Genomic DNA, 14814 nt, shown 5'->3' on the forward strand with positions numbered 1-14814 from the left:
CTGACCCGGGATCAGCTCAATGGCAGCTCTGGCCACACCCTCCTTTGTGTGGAGAAGAGATCCAGTAGAACTAAAAGACAAGTAATTTAGTGCGTTGTTGTGTGTGGGTGTCGCGGCAAGAAAACTAAATGTAAATGTTCTCGTCTCCTCAGATGGAGGGAGTTCCAGACTAAATCTAAATGTTCTCCTCAGGTGGAAGCAGTTCCAGACTAAATGTAAATGTTCTCGTCTCCTCAGGTGGAAGCAGTTCCAGACTAAATGTAAATGTTCTCCTCAGATGGAAGGAGTTCCAGACTAAATGTAAATGTTCTCCTCAGATGGAAGCAGTTCCAGACTAAATGTAAATGTTCTCCTCAGATGGAAGGAGTTCCAGACTGAATGTAAATGTTCTCCTCAGGTGGAAGCAGTTCCAGACTAAATGTAAATGTTCTCCTCAGGTGGAAGCAGTTCCAGACTAAATGTAAATGTTCTCCTCAGGTGGAAGCAGTTCCAGACTAAATGTAAATGTTCTCCTCAGATGGAAGGAGTTCCAGACTAAATGTAAATGTTCTCCTCAGATGGAAGCAGTTCCAGACTAAATGTAAATGTTCTCCTCAGATGGAAGGAGTTCCAGACTAAATGTAAATGTTCTCCTCAGATGGAAGCAGTTCCAGACTAAATGTAAATGTTCTCCTCAGGTGGAAGCAGTTCCAGACTAAATGTAAATGTTCTCGTCTCCTGAGATGGAAGCAGTTCCAGACTAAATGTAAATGTTCTCGTCTCCTGAGATGGAAGCAGTTCCAGACTAAATGTAAATGTTCTCGTCTCCTGAGATGGAAGCAGTTCCAGACTAAATGTAAATGTTCTCCTCAGGTGGAAGCAGTTCCAGACTAAATGTAAAAGTTCTCCTCAGGTGGAAGCAGTTCCAGACTAAATGTAAATGTTCTCCTCAGATGGAAGCAGTTCCAGACTAAATGTAAATGTTCTCCTCAGATGGAAGGAGTTCCAGACTAAATGTAAATGTTCTCGTCTCCTCAGGTGGAAGCAGTTCCAGACTAAATGTAAATGTTCTCCTCAGATGGAAGCAGTTCCAGACTAAATGTAAATGTTCTCCTCAGATGGAAGCAGTTCCAGACTAAATGTAAATGTTCTCCTCAGATGGAAGCAGTTCCAGACTAAATGTAAATGTTCTCCTCAGATGGAAGCAGTTCCAGACTAAATGTAAATGTTCTCCTCAGGTGGAAGCAGTTCCAGACTAAATGTAAATGTTCTCCTCAGGTGGAAGCAGTTCCAGACTAAATGTAAATGTTCTCCTCAGGTGGAAGCAGTTCCAGACTAAATGTAAATGTTCTCGTCTCCTCAGGTGGAGGGAGTTCCAGGCGCTGGCCGGGCAGAAGAAGCAGGACCTGGAGTCTGCTCTGAACATCCAGAACTACCACCTGGAGTGCAACGAGAGCCGGACCTGGATGAGGGAGAAGACCAAGGTGATCGAGTCCACCCAGAGCCTGGGCAACGACCTGGCCGGGGTCATGGCCCTGCAGAGGAAGCTGACCGGCATGGAGAGGGACCTGGAGGCCATTCAGGTAAACCTTGACCACGACCTTAATACTTTTACCGCCATTGCCGAAAGCCCTTCGGCAATTGCTTTTTTTAGTGCATTCGATCAAGCGACCCATAATGCTAACTCACGTTAGCCAATTAGCTAGCTGTGTTGTTAGCACAGCACTGGATCGTTCATCTTAGATCGTCGTCGCCATAATAATCCATTCTATCCGTTTCTTTCAAACGCCTGTATCTCCTATTCCTTGTTCCCAGATGGCATTTTGGTCAAAACAACGAAAGCTCCACGATGTGGAGCTTTCCAGAGCTCTGGCATAGATCCATCATGTAAACAAAGGTTGTCTTGGCAACATAAAGCTGGCCGGGATAAGCCCACTTCCGGTCGAGGCAAAATGTGGCTTTTCAAAATAAATAAAATGCTGGCGTGAATTAGGTCCTAATTTTTCAATAAATGGTAGCAGTAAATGTGTTAACCTTGACCCTGACCCTGACCGGGGTCATGGGCCTGCAGAGGAAGCTGACCGGCATGGATAGAGACCTGGAGGTCTGAACCCCAATCTGGGAACCCATTGTCAAAGGCAAGGAGAAACGGGGTACAGTGGCGGAGTCTGTAGCGCTGTCGCCTCACAGCTAGCCTCGGAAACCCAGGGAGGAAAACAAAGTCTGGGTCCGAGTCATAAGAGTATTAAAAGGATATAGAGACTGATCTGGCGCGAAGCTCCGCCCCCCTCCGCTATTCATGTCAGTGGAAGCTCCGCCCCCTCCACTATTCATGTCAGCGGAAGCTGCTCAGTGGCGTTTTGAAGCGCCCGGAGGGACCGTCTCAAAACGTCTATACTTCCGCATCGGACCGCCACATTTTGGAGGTTCAAATGCGGAAGTGCAACCGAGCGCTCAACGTTATAAAGCCCAGCTGCTGCACACGGGGGTTTCCTCGTCATGAATCCACGGGTCCGCCTGCAGTCCTTCCTCTTACCACTAGGGCCCAGCGCTTCAACGTTGGAGAGCCTCACTGGCCCCTTGGTCCGAGTCCACTTCGATTCGGCATAGAGTAGCGCAAATGTTGATGACTCTCTGCTGATTTCTGATCGTCTGCACCTTTGTTAAATTGACGCACACGCACACACACACACACACACACACACACACTAATCTCTTTGTCTCTCTAATGAAATAGTCTGATGTTGTGCAGCTGCGTCTAGATTCACGCAGCTGCGTCTAGATTCACGCAGCTGCGTCTAGATTCACGCAGCTGCGTCTAGATTCACGCAGCTGCACAGCACAGCACAGTACAGTACAGTACTACAGCTCAGTTCAGACGGGTCTGATCTTTACATTTCTGTCTAATAAACTATTCAATCAATCAATCAATCAATCAATCAACCAATGGTCCAATCACAGGGCAAGCTGGACGACCTGCGTACGGAGGCAGAGAAGCTGGCGGAGGAGCACCCGGAGCAGGGCCAGGAGATCCAGGGCCGTCTGCAGGAGATCCAGGAGGTGTGGGAGGAGCTTAACGCCACCATGAAGAGGAGGGAGGAGTCTCTGGGCGAGGCCGGCAGGCTGCAGGCACGTTGTTTATGCTTTTTAATGTAATTTAGTCTTTAGTTTTAGTCACATTTTAACCCATTCTGACCTGAGATCAGATTCATACGAGGTTTCCACTGGACACACACTGGTCTGATGAACCCATTCTGACCTGAGATCAGATTCTAAAAATGTCAGTCGTTCTTCGATTTTTTCAAAAATAGCAGACCTACAAGCTCGTAGCGCGCCACTCGGTGGCGCGCTACGAGTCAACATCGACTAAACGTCATCAAGATTTTAGTCGACTAAATCTACGGTTGATTTAGTCGACTAAAGTGTATTTTGGCGGGCCTTGGTGCCGTCGTGATTATTGATTTTACACTTGCTGAAAATAGCAGATCTCTAAGCTCACAGTGAGCTTGTAGATCTGCTATTTTCAGCATGCAACCCAGTGTAAAATGACTTATATTGGCTGTCTTGTCCACTAAAGCCCCTTCCTAACATTTTAGTCTAGTTTTTATTGGTTGACCAAATTGTCAGTATTATTTAGTCTTAGTTCTAGTCATCAGTCTTAGTTTAGTTTTTAATTTATTTTCCATTTAGTTTTTTCGTCAGTGGTATAAAGGTAGTCGACGAACATTTTTCGTCATAGTTTCAGTCGACTAAATCAACACTGCTCAGTCGCCACCACCCATTTCACTCAGTTTGGATTCCATAGAATTCTGGCGTTTCTTCCGTGGAAGAAACGCATATAGCAGATCTACAAGCTCTTGTAGACATATGCGATGTTCGGTCATTAGTTATGTATTAAGACGAAAGAGTATTTGATGAAACTAGCAATAGAATACACACTTAGAATTATCTTCCATCGTGAAACGCTCTCAGAGGCATGAGGTCAGTCCGCTGCCCCCCCAGGTTGGCAGAGGAAGTGTAGCGCCCAGGATTACATTAGATAATTGGCACTGGGTGAAAAAGAAAACTGGGTTACAAAAATCGTGGGATAAAAATTTTGTTAAAAAAAAAATCTGTGATTTCCTCAGCTTTTCTAAAACAGTTACATACACATAATAGCAAGCGCTCCCCTTCCCCAGTCCAGCTGCAGAGCTGACCTGATAGATCAGCTGGTGAATGATATGAAGTGGTTGAAGGTGTGGAATTTTTGCGAACGCAGTGAGCACTTACTATGAGACCTAGCAGATCATGTCTGTCTGTTTGTCTGTGTGTCTGTCTGTCTGTCCCGCTATCCAAATATGGAGTGTGTTGCATCAGCAATCACTCAGCTCCATATATGGGCACAAAAGGGGCCAGGTCCACTCAGCTCCATATATGGGCACAAAAGGGGCCAGGTCCACATATACAGTAACAGCGGGACAGACATGATCTGCAGGGTCTCAGCTGCGTTCGCTTCCCGCGTTTGCGCGTCTGTCTTACTGGTCGTAAGGATTTTACAACGGTAACCTGCAGCCAATCGGAATGAAGAATTGAGACTCTAATTTCTGCCTTTATTCCCGTGCTGCAGGGCTTCCTGCGGGACCTGGACGACTTCCAGTCGTGGCTGTCGCGCACCCAGACGGCCGTGGCCTCGGAGGACATCCCCACCTCGCTGGTGCAGTCTGAGGCCCTGCTGGCCCAGCACGAGAACATCAAGAACGAGGTGGACAACTACAAGGTACTAGGGAACCACACATTTAAACTACAAGGTACTAGGGAACCACACGTTTAAACTACAAGGTACTAGGGAACCACATGTTTAAACTACAAGGTACTAGGGAACCACACGTTTAAACTACAAGGTACTAGGGAACCACATGTTTAAACTACAAGGTACTAGGGAACCACACGTTTAAACTACAAGGTACTAGGAACCACACGTTTAAACTACAAGGTACTAGGGAACCACATGTTTAAACTACAAGGTACTAGGGAACCACACGTTTAAACTACAAGGTACTAGGAACCACACGTTTAAACTACAAGGTACTAGGGAACCACACGTTTAAACTACAAGGTACTAGGAACCACACGTTTAAACTACAAGGTACTAGGGAACCACACGTTTAAACTACAAGGTACTAGGGAACCACACGTTTAAACTACAAGGTACTAGGGAACCACACGTTTAAACTACAAGGTACTAGGGAACCACACGTTTAAACTACAAGGTACTAGGAAGCACACGTTTAAACTACAAGGTACTAGGAAGCACACGTTTAAACTACAAGGTACTAGGGAACCACACGTTTAAACTACAAGGTACTAGGAACCACACATTTGAACTACAAGGTACTAGGAAGCACACGTTTAAACTACAAGGTACTAGGGAACCACACGTTTAAACTACAAGGTACTAGGAACCACACATTTAAACTACAAGGCAGAGTGGAGCTACAGTATTAACGGTCTCTAATCTCCTCCACCAGGAGGACTATGAATAGATGATTATAACTGTATCTCTCCTCCACCAGGAGGACTATGAATAGATGATTATAACTGTATCTCTCCTCCTCCAGGAGGACTATGAATAGATGATTATAACTGTATCTCTCCTCCACCAGGAGGACTATGAATAGATGATTATAACTGTATCTCTCCTCCTCCAGGAGGACTATGAATAGATGATTATAACTGTATCTCTCCTCCACCAGGAGGACTATGAATAGATGATTATAACTGTATCTCTCCTCCACCAGGAGGACTATGAATAGATGATTATAATAATAATAATAATCTTTATTGTCCCGAAGGATATTTGTCTTCACAATCTGTTCAACAGTTCAACACCCACATCAAAAACAACACAGAGCACATAACACCAAGACAGTAAAAAAAATCATCGGCGGGGCAGTTTGTTTAATGCCGCGATGGCTGAGGGGACAAAACTCCTACTAAAACGGACCTTTTTCCATGGCAAGGTTCTGTATCTTTGTCCAGATGGCATGAGGTTAAAGAAACGATACAGAGGATGGTCAGTGTCATTTGATATCGAGAGTGCTAGTCGTGTGATGGCGTTATTGTTCAAATCAGAAAGTGTGGGTGTAGGAAGTCCGATGATTTTGGAAGCAATACGGGTGATACTGAAAAGTTTGTTCCTGTTAGGCATGGACAGTATGGTGTAGAAACATGCAGAACAGTACAACAGAACAGGTTGAATAACAGGTCGTGCTATAACTGTATCTCCCCTCCTCCAGGAGGACTATGAGAAGATGCGTGCGGTGGGGGACGAGGTGACCCAGGGCCAGACGGACTCCCAGTACATGTTCCTGGCCCAGAGGCTTCAGGCTCTGGACACCGGCTGGCACGAGCTGCGCCGCATGTGGGAGAACCGCCACGCGCTGCTGGCCCAGGCCTTCGACTTCCAGACCTTCCTGAGGGACGCCAAGCAGGCCGAGGCCTTCCTCAACAGCCAGGTACAGTAATATATACTGTATATGTACTGCATATTACATTATACTGTATTTTTATATAGCAGGCCCCGAGGCGTAGAATATTTGATTAAAATGCGGGTTACGCGTTTTATGGAGTCAAACTGTTTGCGAATGCAGTGAGCACTTACTATGAGACCTAGCAGATCATGTCTGTCTGTGTGTCTGTGTGTGTGTCTGTCCCGCTATACGTCCAAATATGGAGTGTGTTGCATCAGCAATCACTCAGCTCCATATATGGGCACAAAAGGAGCCAGGTCCACATATACAGTAACAGCGGGACAGACACACAGACAGACAGACAGACAGACATGATCTGCAGGGTCTCAGCTGCGTTCGCTTCCCGCGTTTGCGCGTCTTACTGGTAAACAACCTTAAACTAGCTAGTCCGTACATCCAAACAGTTCTATCTGTTAAACAACCATAAACTCACTGACATCGCAGCTGTACGGAAAGTTTGAATTATCCCATTTCTACCGGCACAGTTTTAGTTTCATGAAAACCCACCGTAGACATGTTATTAGGAGCTGCTTTCTATCGATACATTCTGTGCAGGTGATTGTCTTTCTAAGTGTCAGAGTTTGGAAACTCTCTTGTTTTCAACATGGAAAAATGACGTGCATCAGGCCTTACTCCTGCCTGCACTGTAAGGCCTGACTGTGCACCGTCCCACACATACTAGCCTGTAAACTAACATATCTAATGCTTCTTCTTGTTCCAGGAGTACGTGCTGTCGCACACAGAGATGCCCTCCACCCTCCAGGGGGCGGAAGAGGCCATAAAGAAGCACGAGGACTTCCTGACGACGTTGGAGGCCAGCGAGGAGAAGATCAGTGGCGTGGTGGAGGCGGGCCGACGCCTCGTCAACGACGGGAACGCCAACGCTGACAAGATCCAGGAGAAGGCAGACTCCATCCAGGAGAGGTCAGTGTGTTACTAGTATATAGATCCAGGAGAGGTCAGTGTGTTACTAGTATATAGATCCAGGAGAAGGCAGACTCCATCCAGGAGAGGTCAGTGTGTTACTAGTATATAGATCCAGGAGAAGGCAGACTCCATCCAGGAGAGGTCAGTGTGTTACTAGTATATAGATCCAGGAGAAGGCAGACTCCATCCAGGAGAGGTCAGTGTGTTACTGGTATATAGATCCAGGAGAAGGCAGACTCCATCCAGGAGAGGTCAGTGTGTTACTAGTATATAGATCCAGGAGAGGTCAGTGTGTTACTAGTATATAGATCCAGGAGAAGGCAGACTCCATCCAGGAGAGGTCAGTGTGTTACTAGTATATAGATCCAGGAGAAGGCAGACTCCATCCAGGAGAGGTCAGTGTGTTACTAGTATATAGATCCAGGAGAAGGCAGACTCCATCCAGGAGAGGTCAGTGTGTTACTGGTATATAGATCCAGGAGAAGGCAGACTCCATCCAGGAGAGGTCAGTGTGTTACTAGTATATAGATCCAGGAGAGGTCAGTGTGTTACTAGTATATAGATCCAGGAGAAGGCAGACTCCATCCAGGAGAGGTCAGTGTGTTACTAGTATATAGATCCAGGAGAAGGCAGACTCCATCCAGGAGAGGTCAGTGTGTTACTAGTATATAGATCCAGGAGAGGTCAGTGTGTTACTAGTATATAGATCCAGGAGAGGTCAGTGTGTTACTAGTATATAGATCCAGGAGAAGGCAGACTCCATCCAGGAGAGGTCAGTGTGTTACTAGTATAAAGATCCAGGAGAAGGCAGACTCCATCCAGGAGAGGTCAGTGTGTTACTAGTATATAGATCCAGGAGAAGGCAGACTCCATCCAGGAGAGGTCAGTGTGTTACTAGTATATAGATCCAGGAGAAGGCAGACTCCATCCAGGAGAGGTCAGTGTGTTACTAGTATATAGATCCAGGAGAAGGCAGACTCCATCCAGGAGAGGTCAGTGTGTTACTAGTATATAGATCCAGGAGAAGGCAGACTCCATCCAGGAGAGGTCAGTGTGTTACTAGTATATAGATCCAGGAGAAGGCAGACTCCATCCAGGAGAGGTCAGTGTGTTACTAGTATATAGATCCAGGAGAGGTCAGTGTACTAGTATAAAGATCCAGGAGAGGTCAGTGTGTTACTAGTATATAGATCCAGGAGAGGTCAGTGTGTTACTAGTATAAAGATCCAGGAGAAGGCAGACTCCATCCAGGAGAGGTCAGTGTGTTACTAGTATATAGATCCAGGAGAGGTCAGTGTACTAGTATAAAGATCCAGGAGAGGTCAGTGTGTTACTAGTATATAGATCCAGGAGAGGTCAGTGTGTTACTAGTGTATAGATCCAGGAGAGGTCAGTGTACTAGTATAAAGATCCAGGAGAGGTCAGTGTGTTACTAGTATATAGATCCAGGAGAAGGCAGACTCCATCCAGGAGAGGTCAGTGTGTTACTAGTATATAGATCCAGGAGAGGTCAGTGTACTAGTATAAAGATCCAGGAGAGGTCAGTGTGTTACTAGTATATAGATCCAGGAGAGGTCAGTGTGTTACTAGTATAAAGATCCAGGAGAAGGCAGACTCCATCCAGGAGAGGTCAGTGTGTTACTAGTATATAGATCCAGGAGAGGTCAGTGTACTAGTATATAGATCCAGGAGAGGTCAGTGTGTTACTAGTATATAGATCCAGGAGAGGTCAGTGTACTAGTATAAAGATCCAGGAGAGGTCAGTGTGTTACTAGTATATAGATCCAGGAGAGGTCAGTGTGTTACTAGTATATAGATCCAGGAGAGGTCAGTGTGTTACTAGTATATAGATCCAGGAGAGGTCAGTGTGTTACTGGTATATAGATCCAGGAGAGGTCAGTGTGTTACTAGTATATAGATCCAGGAGAGGTCAGTGTGTTACTAGTATATAGATCCAGGAGAGGTCAGTGTACTAGTATAAAGATCCAGGAGAGGTCAGTGTGTTACTAGTATATAGATCCAGGAGAGGTCAGTGTACTAGTATAAAGATCCAGGAGAGGTCAGTGTGTTACTAGTATATAGATCCAGGAGAAGGCAGACTCCATCCAGGAGAGGTCAGTGTGTTACTAGTATATAGATCCAGGAGAGGTCAGTGTGTTACTAGTATATAGATCCAGGAGAAGGCAGACTCCATCCAGGAGAGGTCAGTGTGTTACTAGTATATAGATCCAGGAGAGGTCAGTGTGTTACTAGTATAAAGATCCAGGAGAGGTCAGTGTGTTACTAGTATAAAGATCCAGGAGAGGTCAGTGTGTTACTAGTGTATAGATCCAGGAGAGGTCAGTGTGTTACTGGTATATAGATCCAGGAGAGGTCAGTGTGTTACTAGTATATAGATCCAGGAGAGGTCAGTGTGTTACTAGTATATAGATCCAGGAGAGGTCAGTGTGTTACTAGTATATAGATCCAGGAGAGGTCAGTGTGTTACTAGTATATAGATCCAGGAGAGGTCAGTGTGTTACTAGTATAAAGATCCAGGAGAGGTCAGTGTGTTACTAGTATAAAGATCCAGGAGAGGTCAGTGTGTTACTGGTATATAGATCCAGGAGAGGTCAGTGTGTTACTAGTATAAAGATCCAGGAGAGGTCAGTGTGTTACTAGTATAAAGATCCAGGAGAGGTCAGTGTGTTACTAGTATATAGATCCAGGAGAGGTCAGTGTGTTACTGGTATATAGATCCAGGAGAGGTCAGTGTGTTACTAGTATATAGATCCAGGAGAGGTCAGTGTGTTACTAGTATATAGATCCAGGAGAGGTCAGTGTGTTACTAGTATATAGATCCAGGAGAGGTCAGTGTGTTACTAGTATATAGATCCAGGAGAGGTCAGTGTGTTACTGGTATATAGATCCAGGAGAGGTCAGTGTGTTACTAGTATATAGATCCAGGAGAGGTCAGTGTGTTACTAGTACATAGATCCAGGAGAGGTCAGTGTGTTACTAGTATATAGATCCAGGAGAGGTCAGTGTGTTACTAGTATATAGATCCAGGAGAGGTCAGTGTGTTACTAGTATATAGATCCAGGAGAGGTCAGTGTGTTACTAGTATATAGATCCAGGAGAGGTCAGTGTACTAGTATATAGATCCAGGAGAGGTCAGTGTGTTACTGGTATATAGATCCAGGAGAGGTCAGTGTGTTACTGGTATATAGATCCAGGAGAGGTCAGTGTGTTACTAGTATATAGATCCAGGAGAGGTCAGTGTGTTACTATAGATCCAGGAGAGGTCAGTGTGTTACTAGTATATAGATCCAGGAGAGGTCAGTGTGTTACTAGTATATAGATCCAGGAGAGGTCAGTGTGTTACTAGTATATAGATCCAGGAGAGGTCAGTGTGTTACTAGTATATAGATCCAGGAGAGGTCAGTGTGTTACTATAGATCCAGGAGAGGTCAGTGTGTTACTAGTATATAGATCCAGGAGAGGTCAGTGTGTTACTAGTATATAGATCCAGGAGAGGTCAGTGTGTTACTATAGATCCAGGAGAGGTCAGTGTGTTACTAGTATATAGATCCAGGAGAGGTCAGTGTACTAGTATATAGATCCAGGAGAGGTCAGTGTGTTACTAGTATATAGATCCAGGAGAGGTCAGTGTGTTACTAGTATATAGATCCAGGAGAGGTCAGTGTGTTACTAGTATATAGATCCAGGAGAGGTCAGTGTGTTACTATAGATCCAGGAGAGGTCAGTGTGTTACTAGTATATAGATCCAGGAGAGGTCAGTGTACTAGTATATAGATCCAGGAGAGGTCAGTGTGTTACTAGTATATAGATCCAGGAGAGGTCAGTGTGTTACTGGTATATAGATCCAGGAGAGGTCAGTGTGTTACTGGTATATAGATCCAGGAGAGGTCAGTGTGTTACTAGTATATAGATCCAGGAGAGGTCAGTGTGTTACTAGTATATAGATCCAGGAGAGGTCAGTGTGTTACTGGTATATAGATCCAGGAGAGGTCAGTGTGTTACTGGTATATAGATCCAGGAGAGGTCAGTGTGTTACTGGTATATAGATCCAGGAGAGGTCAGTGTGTTACTAGTATATAGATCCAGGAGAGGTCAGTGTGTTACTAGTATATAGATCCAGGAGAGGTCAGTGTGTTACTAGTATATAGATCCAGGAGAGGTCAGTGTACTAGTATATAGATCCAGGAGAGGTCAGTGTGTTACTAGTATATAGATCCAGGAGAGGTCAGTGTGTTACTAGTATATAGATCCAGGAGAGGTCAGTGTGTTACTAGTATATAGATCCAGGAGAGGTCAGTGTGTTACTAGTATATAGATCCAGGAGAGGTCAGTGTGTTACTAGTATATAGATCCAGGAGAGGTCAGTGTGTTACTAGTATATAGATCCAGGAGAGGTCAGTGTGTTACTAGTATATAGATCCAGGAGAGGTCAGTGTGTTACTAGTATATAGATCCAGGAGAGGTCAGTGTGTTACTAGTATATAGATCCAGGAGAGGTCAGTGTGTTACTAGTATATAGATCCAGGAGAGGTCAGTGTGTTACTAGTATATAGATCCAGGAGAGGTCAGTGTGTTACTAGTATATAGATCCAGGAGAGGTCAGTGTGTTACTAGTATATAGATCCAGGAGAGGTCAGTGTGTTACTAGTATATAGATCCAGGAGAGGTCAGTGTGTTACTAGTATATAGATCCAGGAGAGGTCAGTGTGTTACTAGTATATAGATCCAGGAGAGGTCAGTGTGTTACTAGTATATAGATCCAGGAGAGGTCAGTGTGTTACTAGTATATAGATCCAGGAGAGGTCAGTGTGTTACTAGTATATAGATCCAGGAGAGGTCAGTGTGTTACTAGTATATAGATCCAGGAGAGGTCAGTGTGTTACTAGTATATAGATCCAGGAGAGGTCAGTGTGTTACTAGTATATAGATCCAGGAGAGGTCAGTGTGTTACTAGTATATAGATCCAGGAGAGGTCAGTGTGTTACTAGTATATAGATCCAGGAGAGGTCAGTGTGTTACTAGTATATAGATCCAGGAGAGGTCAGTGTGTTACTAGTATATAGATCCAGGAGAGGTCAGTGTGTTACTAGTATATAGATCCAGGAGAGGTCAGTGTGTTACTGGTATATAGATCCAGGAGAGGTCAGTGTGTTACTATAGATCCAGGAGAGGTCAGTGTGTTACTAGTATATAGATCCAGGAGAGGTCAGTGTGTTACTATAGATCCAGGAGAGGTCAGTGTGTTACTAGTATATAGATCCAGGAGAGGTCAGTGTACTAGTATATAGATCCAGGAGAGGTCAGTGTGTTACTAGTATATAGATCCAGGAGAGGTCAGTGTGTTACTGGTATATAGATCCAGGAGAGGTCAGTGTGTTACTGGTATATAGATCCAGGAGAGGTCAGTGTGTTACTAGTATATAGATCCAGGAGAGGTCAGTGTGTTACTAGTATATAGATCCAGGAGAGGTCAGTGTGTTACTGGTATATAGATCCAGGAGAGGTCAGTGTGTTACTGGTATATAGATCCAGGAGAGGTCAGTGTGTTACTAGTATATAGATCCAGGAGAGGTCAGTGTGTTACTAGTATATAGATCCAGGAGAGGTCAGTGTGTTACTAGTATATAGATCCAGGAGAGGTCAGTGTGTTACTAGTATATAGATCCAGGAGAGGTCAGTGTGTTACTAGTATATAGATCCAGGAGAGGTCAGTGTGTTACTGGTATATAGATCCAGGAGAGGTCAGTGTGTTACTAGTATATAGATCCAGGAGAGGTCAGTGTGTTACTAGTATATAGATCCAGGAGAGGTCAGTGTGTTACTAGTATATAGATCCAGGAGAGGTCAGTGTGTTACTAGTATATAGATCCAGGAGAGGTCAGTGTGTTACTAGTATATAGATCCAGGAGAGGTCAGTGTGTTACTAGTATATAGATCCAGGAGAGGTCAGTGTGTTACTGGTATATAGATCCAGGAGAGGTCAGTGTGTTACTAGTATATAGATCCAGGAGAGGTCAGTGTGTTACTAGTATATAGATCCAGGAGAGGTCAGTGTGTCACTAGTATATAGATCCAGGAGAGGTCAGTGTGTTACTAGTATATAGATCCAGGAGAGGTCAGTGTGTCACTAGTATATAGATCCAGGAGAGGTCAGTGTGTTACTAGTATATAGATCCAGGAGAGGTCAGTGTGTTACTAGTATATAGATCCAGGAGAGGTCAGTGTACTAGTATATAGATCCAGGAGAGGTCAGTGTGTTACTAGTATATAGATCCAGGAGAGGTCAGTGTGTTACTAGTATATAGATCCAGGAGAGGTCAGTGTGTTACTAGTATATAGATCCAGGAGAGGTCAGTGTGTTACTAGTATATAGATCCAGGAGAGGTCAGTGTGTTACTAGTATATAGATCCAGGAGAGGTCAGTGTGTTACTAGTATATAGATCCAGGAGAGGTCAGTGTGTTACTAGTATATAGATCCAGGAGAGGTCAGTGTGTTACTGGTATATAGATCCAGGAGAGGTCAGTGTGTTACTGGTATATAGATCCAGGAGAGGTCAGTGTGTTACTAGTATATAGATCCAGGAGAGGTCAGTGTGTTACTAGTATATAGATCCAGGAGAGGTCAGTGTGTTACTAGTATATAGATCCAGGAGAGGTCAGTGTGTTACTAGTATATAGATCCAGGAGAGGTCAGTGTACTAGTATATAGATCCAGGAGAGGTCAGTGTGTTACTAGTATATAGATCCAGGAGAGGTCAGTGTGTTACTAGTATATAGATCCAGGAGAGGTCAGTGTGTTACTAGTATATAGATCCAGGAGAGGTCAGTGTGTTACTAGTATATAGATCCAGGAGAGGTCAGTGTGTTACTGGTATATAGATCCAGGAGAGGTCAGTGTGTTACTGGTATATAGATCCAGGAGAGGTCAGTGTGTTACTAGTATATAGATCCAGGAGAGGTCAGTGTGTTACTAGTATATAGATCCAGGAGAGGTCAGTGTGTTACTAGTATATAGATCCAGGAGAGGTCAGTGTGTCACTAGTATATAGATCCAGGAGAGGTCAGTGTGTTACTAGTATATAGATCCAGGAGAGGTCAGTGTGTTACTAGTATATAGATCCAGGAGAGGTCAGTGTGTTACTAGTATATAGATCCAGGAGAGGTCAGTGTGTTACTAGTATATAGATCCAGGAGAGGTCAGTGTGTTACTAGTATATAGATCCAGGAGAGGTCAGTGTGTTACTAGTATATAGATCCAGGAGAGGTCAGTGTGTTACTAGTATATAGATCCAGGAGAGGTCAGTGTGTTACTGGTATATAGATCCAGGAGAGGTCAGTGTGTTACTGGTATATAGATCCAGGAGAGGTCAGTGTGTT

The 14814-nt window shown here is 44.5% G+C and overlaps 1 protein-coding gene across 1 annotated transcript in view; it reads left to right on the forward strand.

Moving 5' to 3' along the window:
• Window positions 1-14814, forward strand: part of sptbn2 (spectrin, beta, non-erythrocytic 2) — a 131945-nt gene that overhangs the window by 83851 nt on the left and 33280 nt on the right. Inside the window, 5 exon segments of the mRNA XM_080780397.1 lie at window positions 1343-1562; window positions 2941-3108; window positions 4586-4735; window positions 6255-6473; window positions 7210-7412. Coding sequence (XP_080636523.1) covers window positions 1343-1562; window positions 2941-3108; window positions 4586-4735; window positions 6255-6473; window positions 7210-7412 — 960 coding nt within the window.

Source organism: Protomyctophum bolini, assembly GCF_963924005.1.
Source record: "Protomyctophum bolini genome assembly, chromosome: 13".
NCBI lineage: Eukaryota > Metazoa > Chordata > Actinopteri > Myctophiformes > Myctophidae > Protomyctophum > Protomyctophum bolini.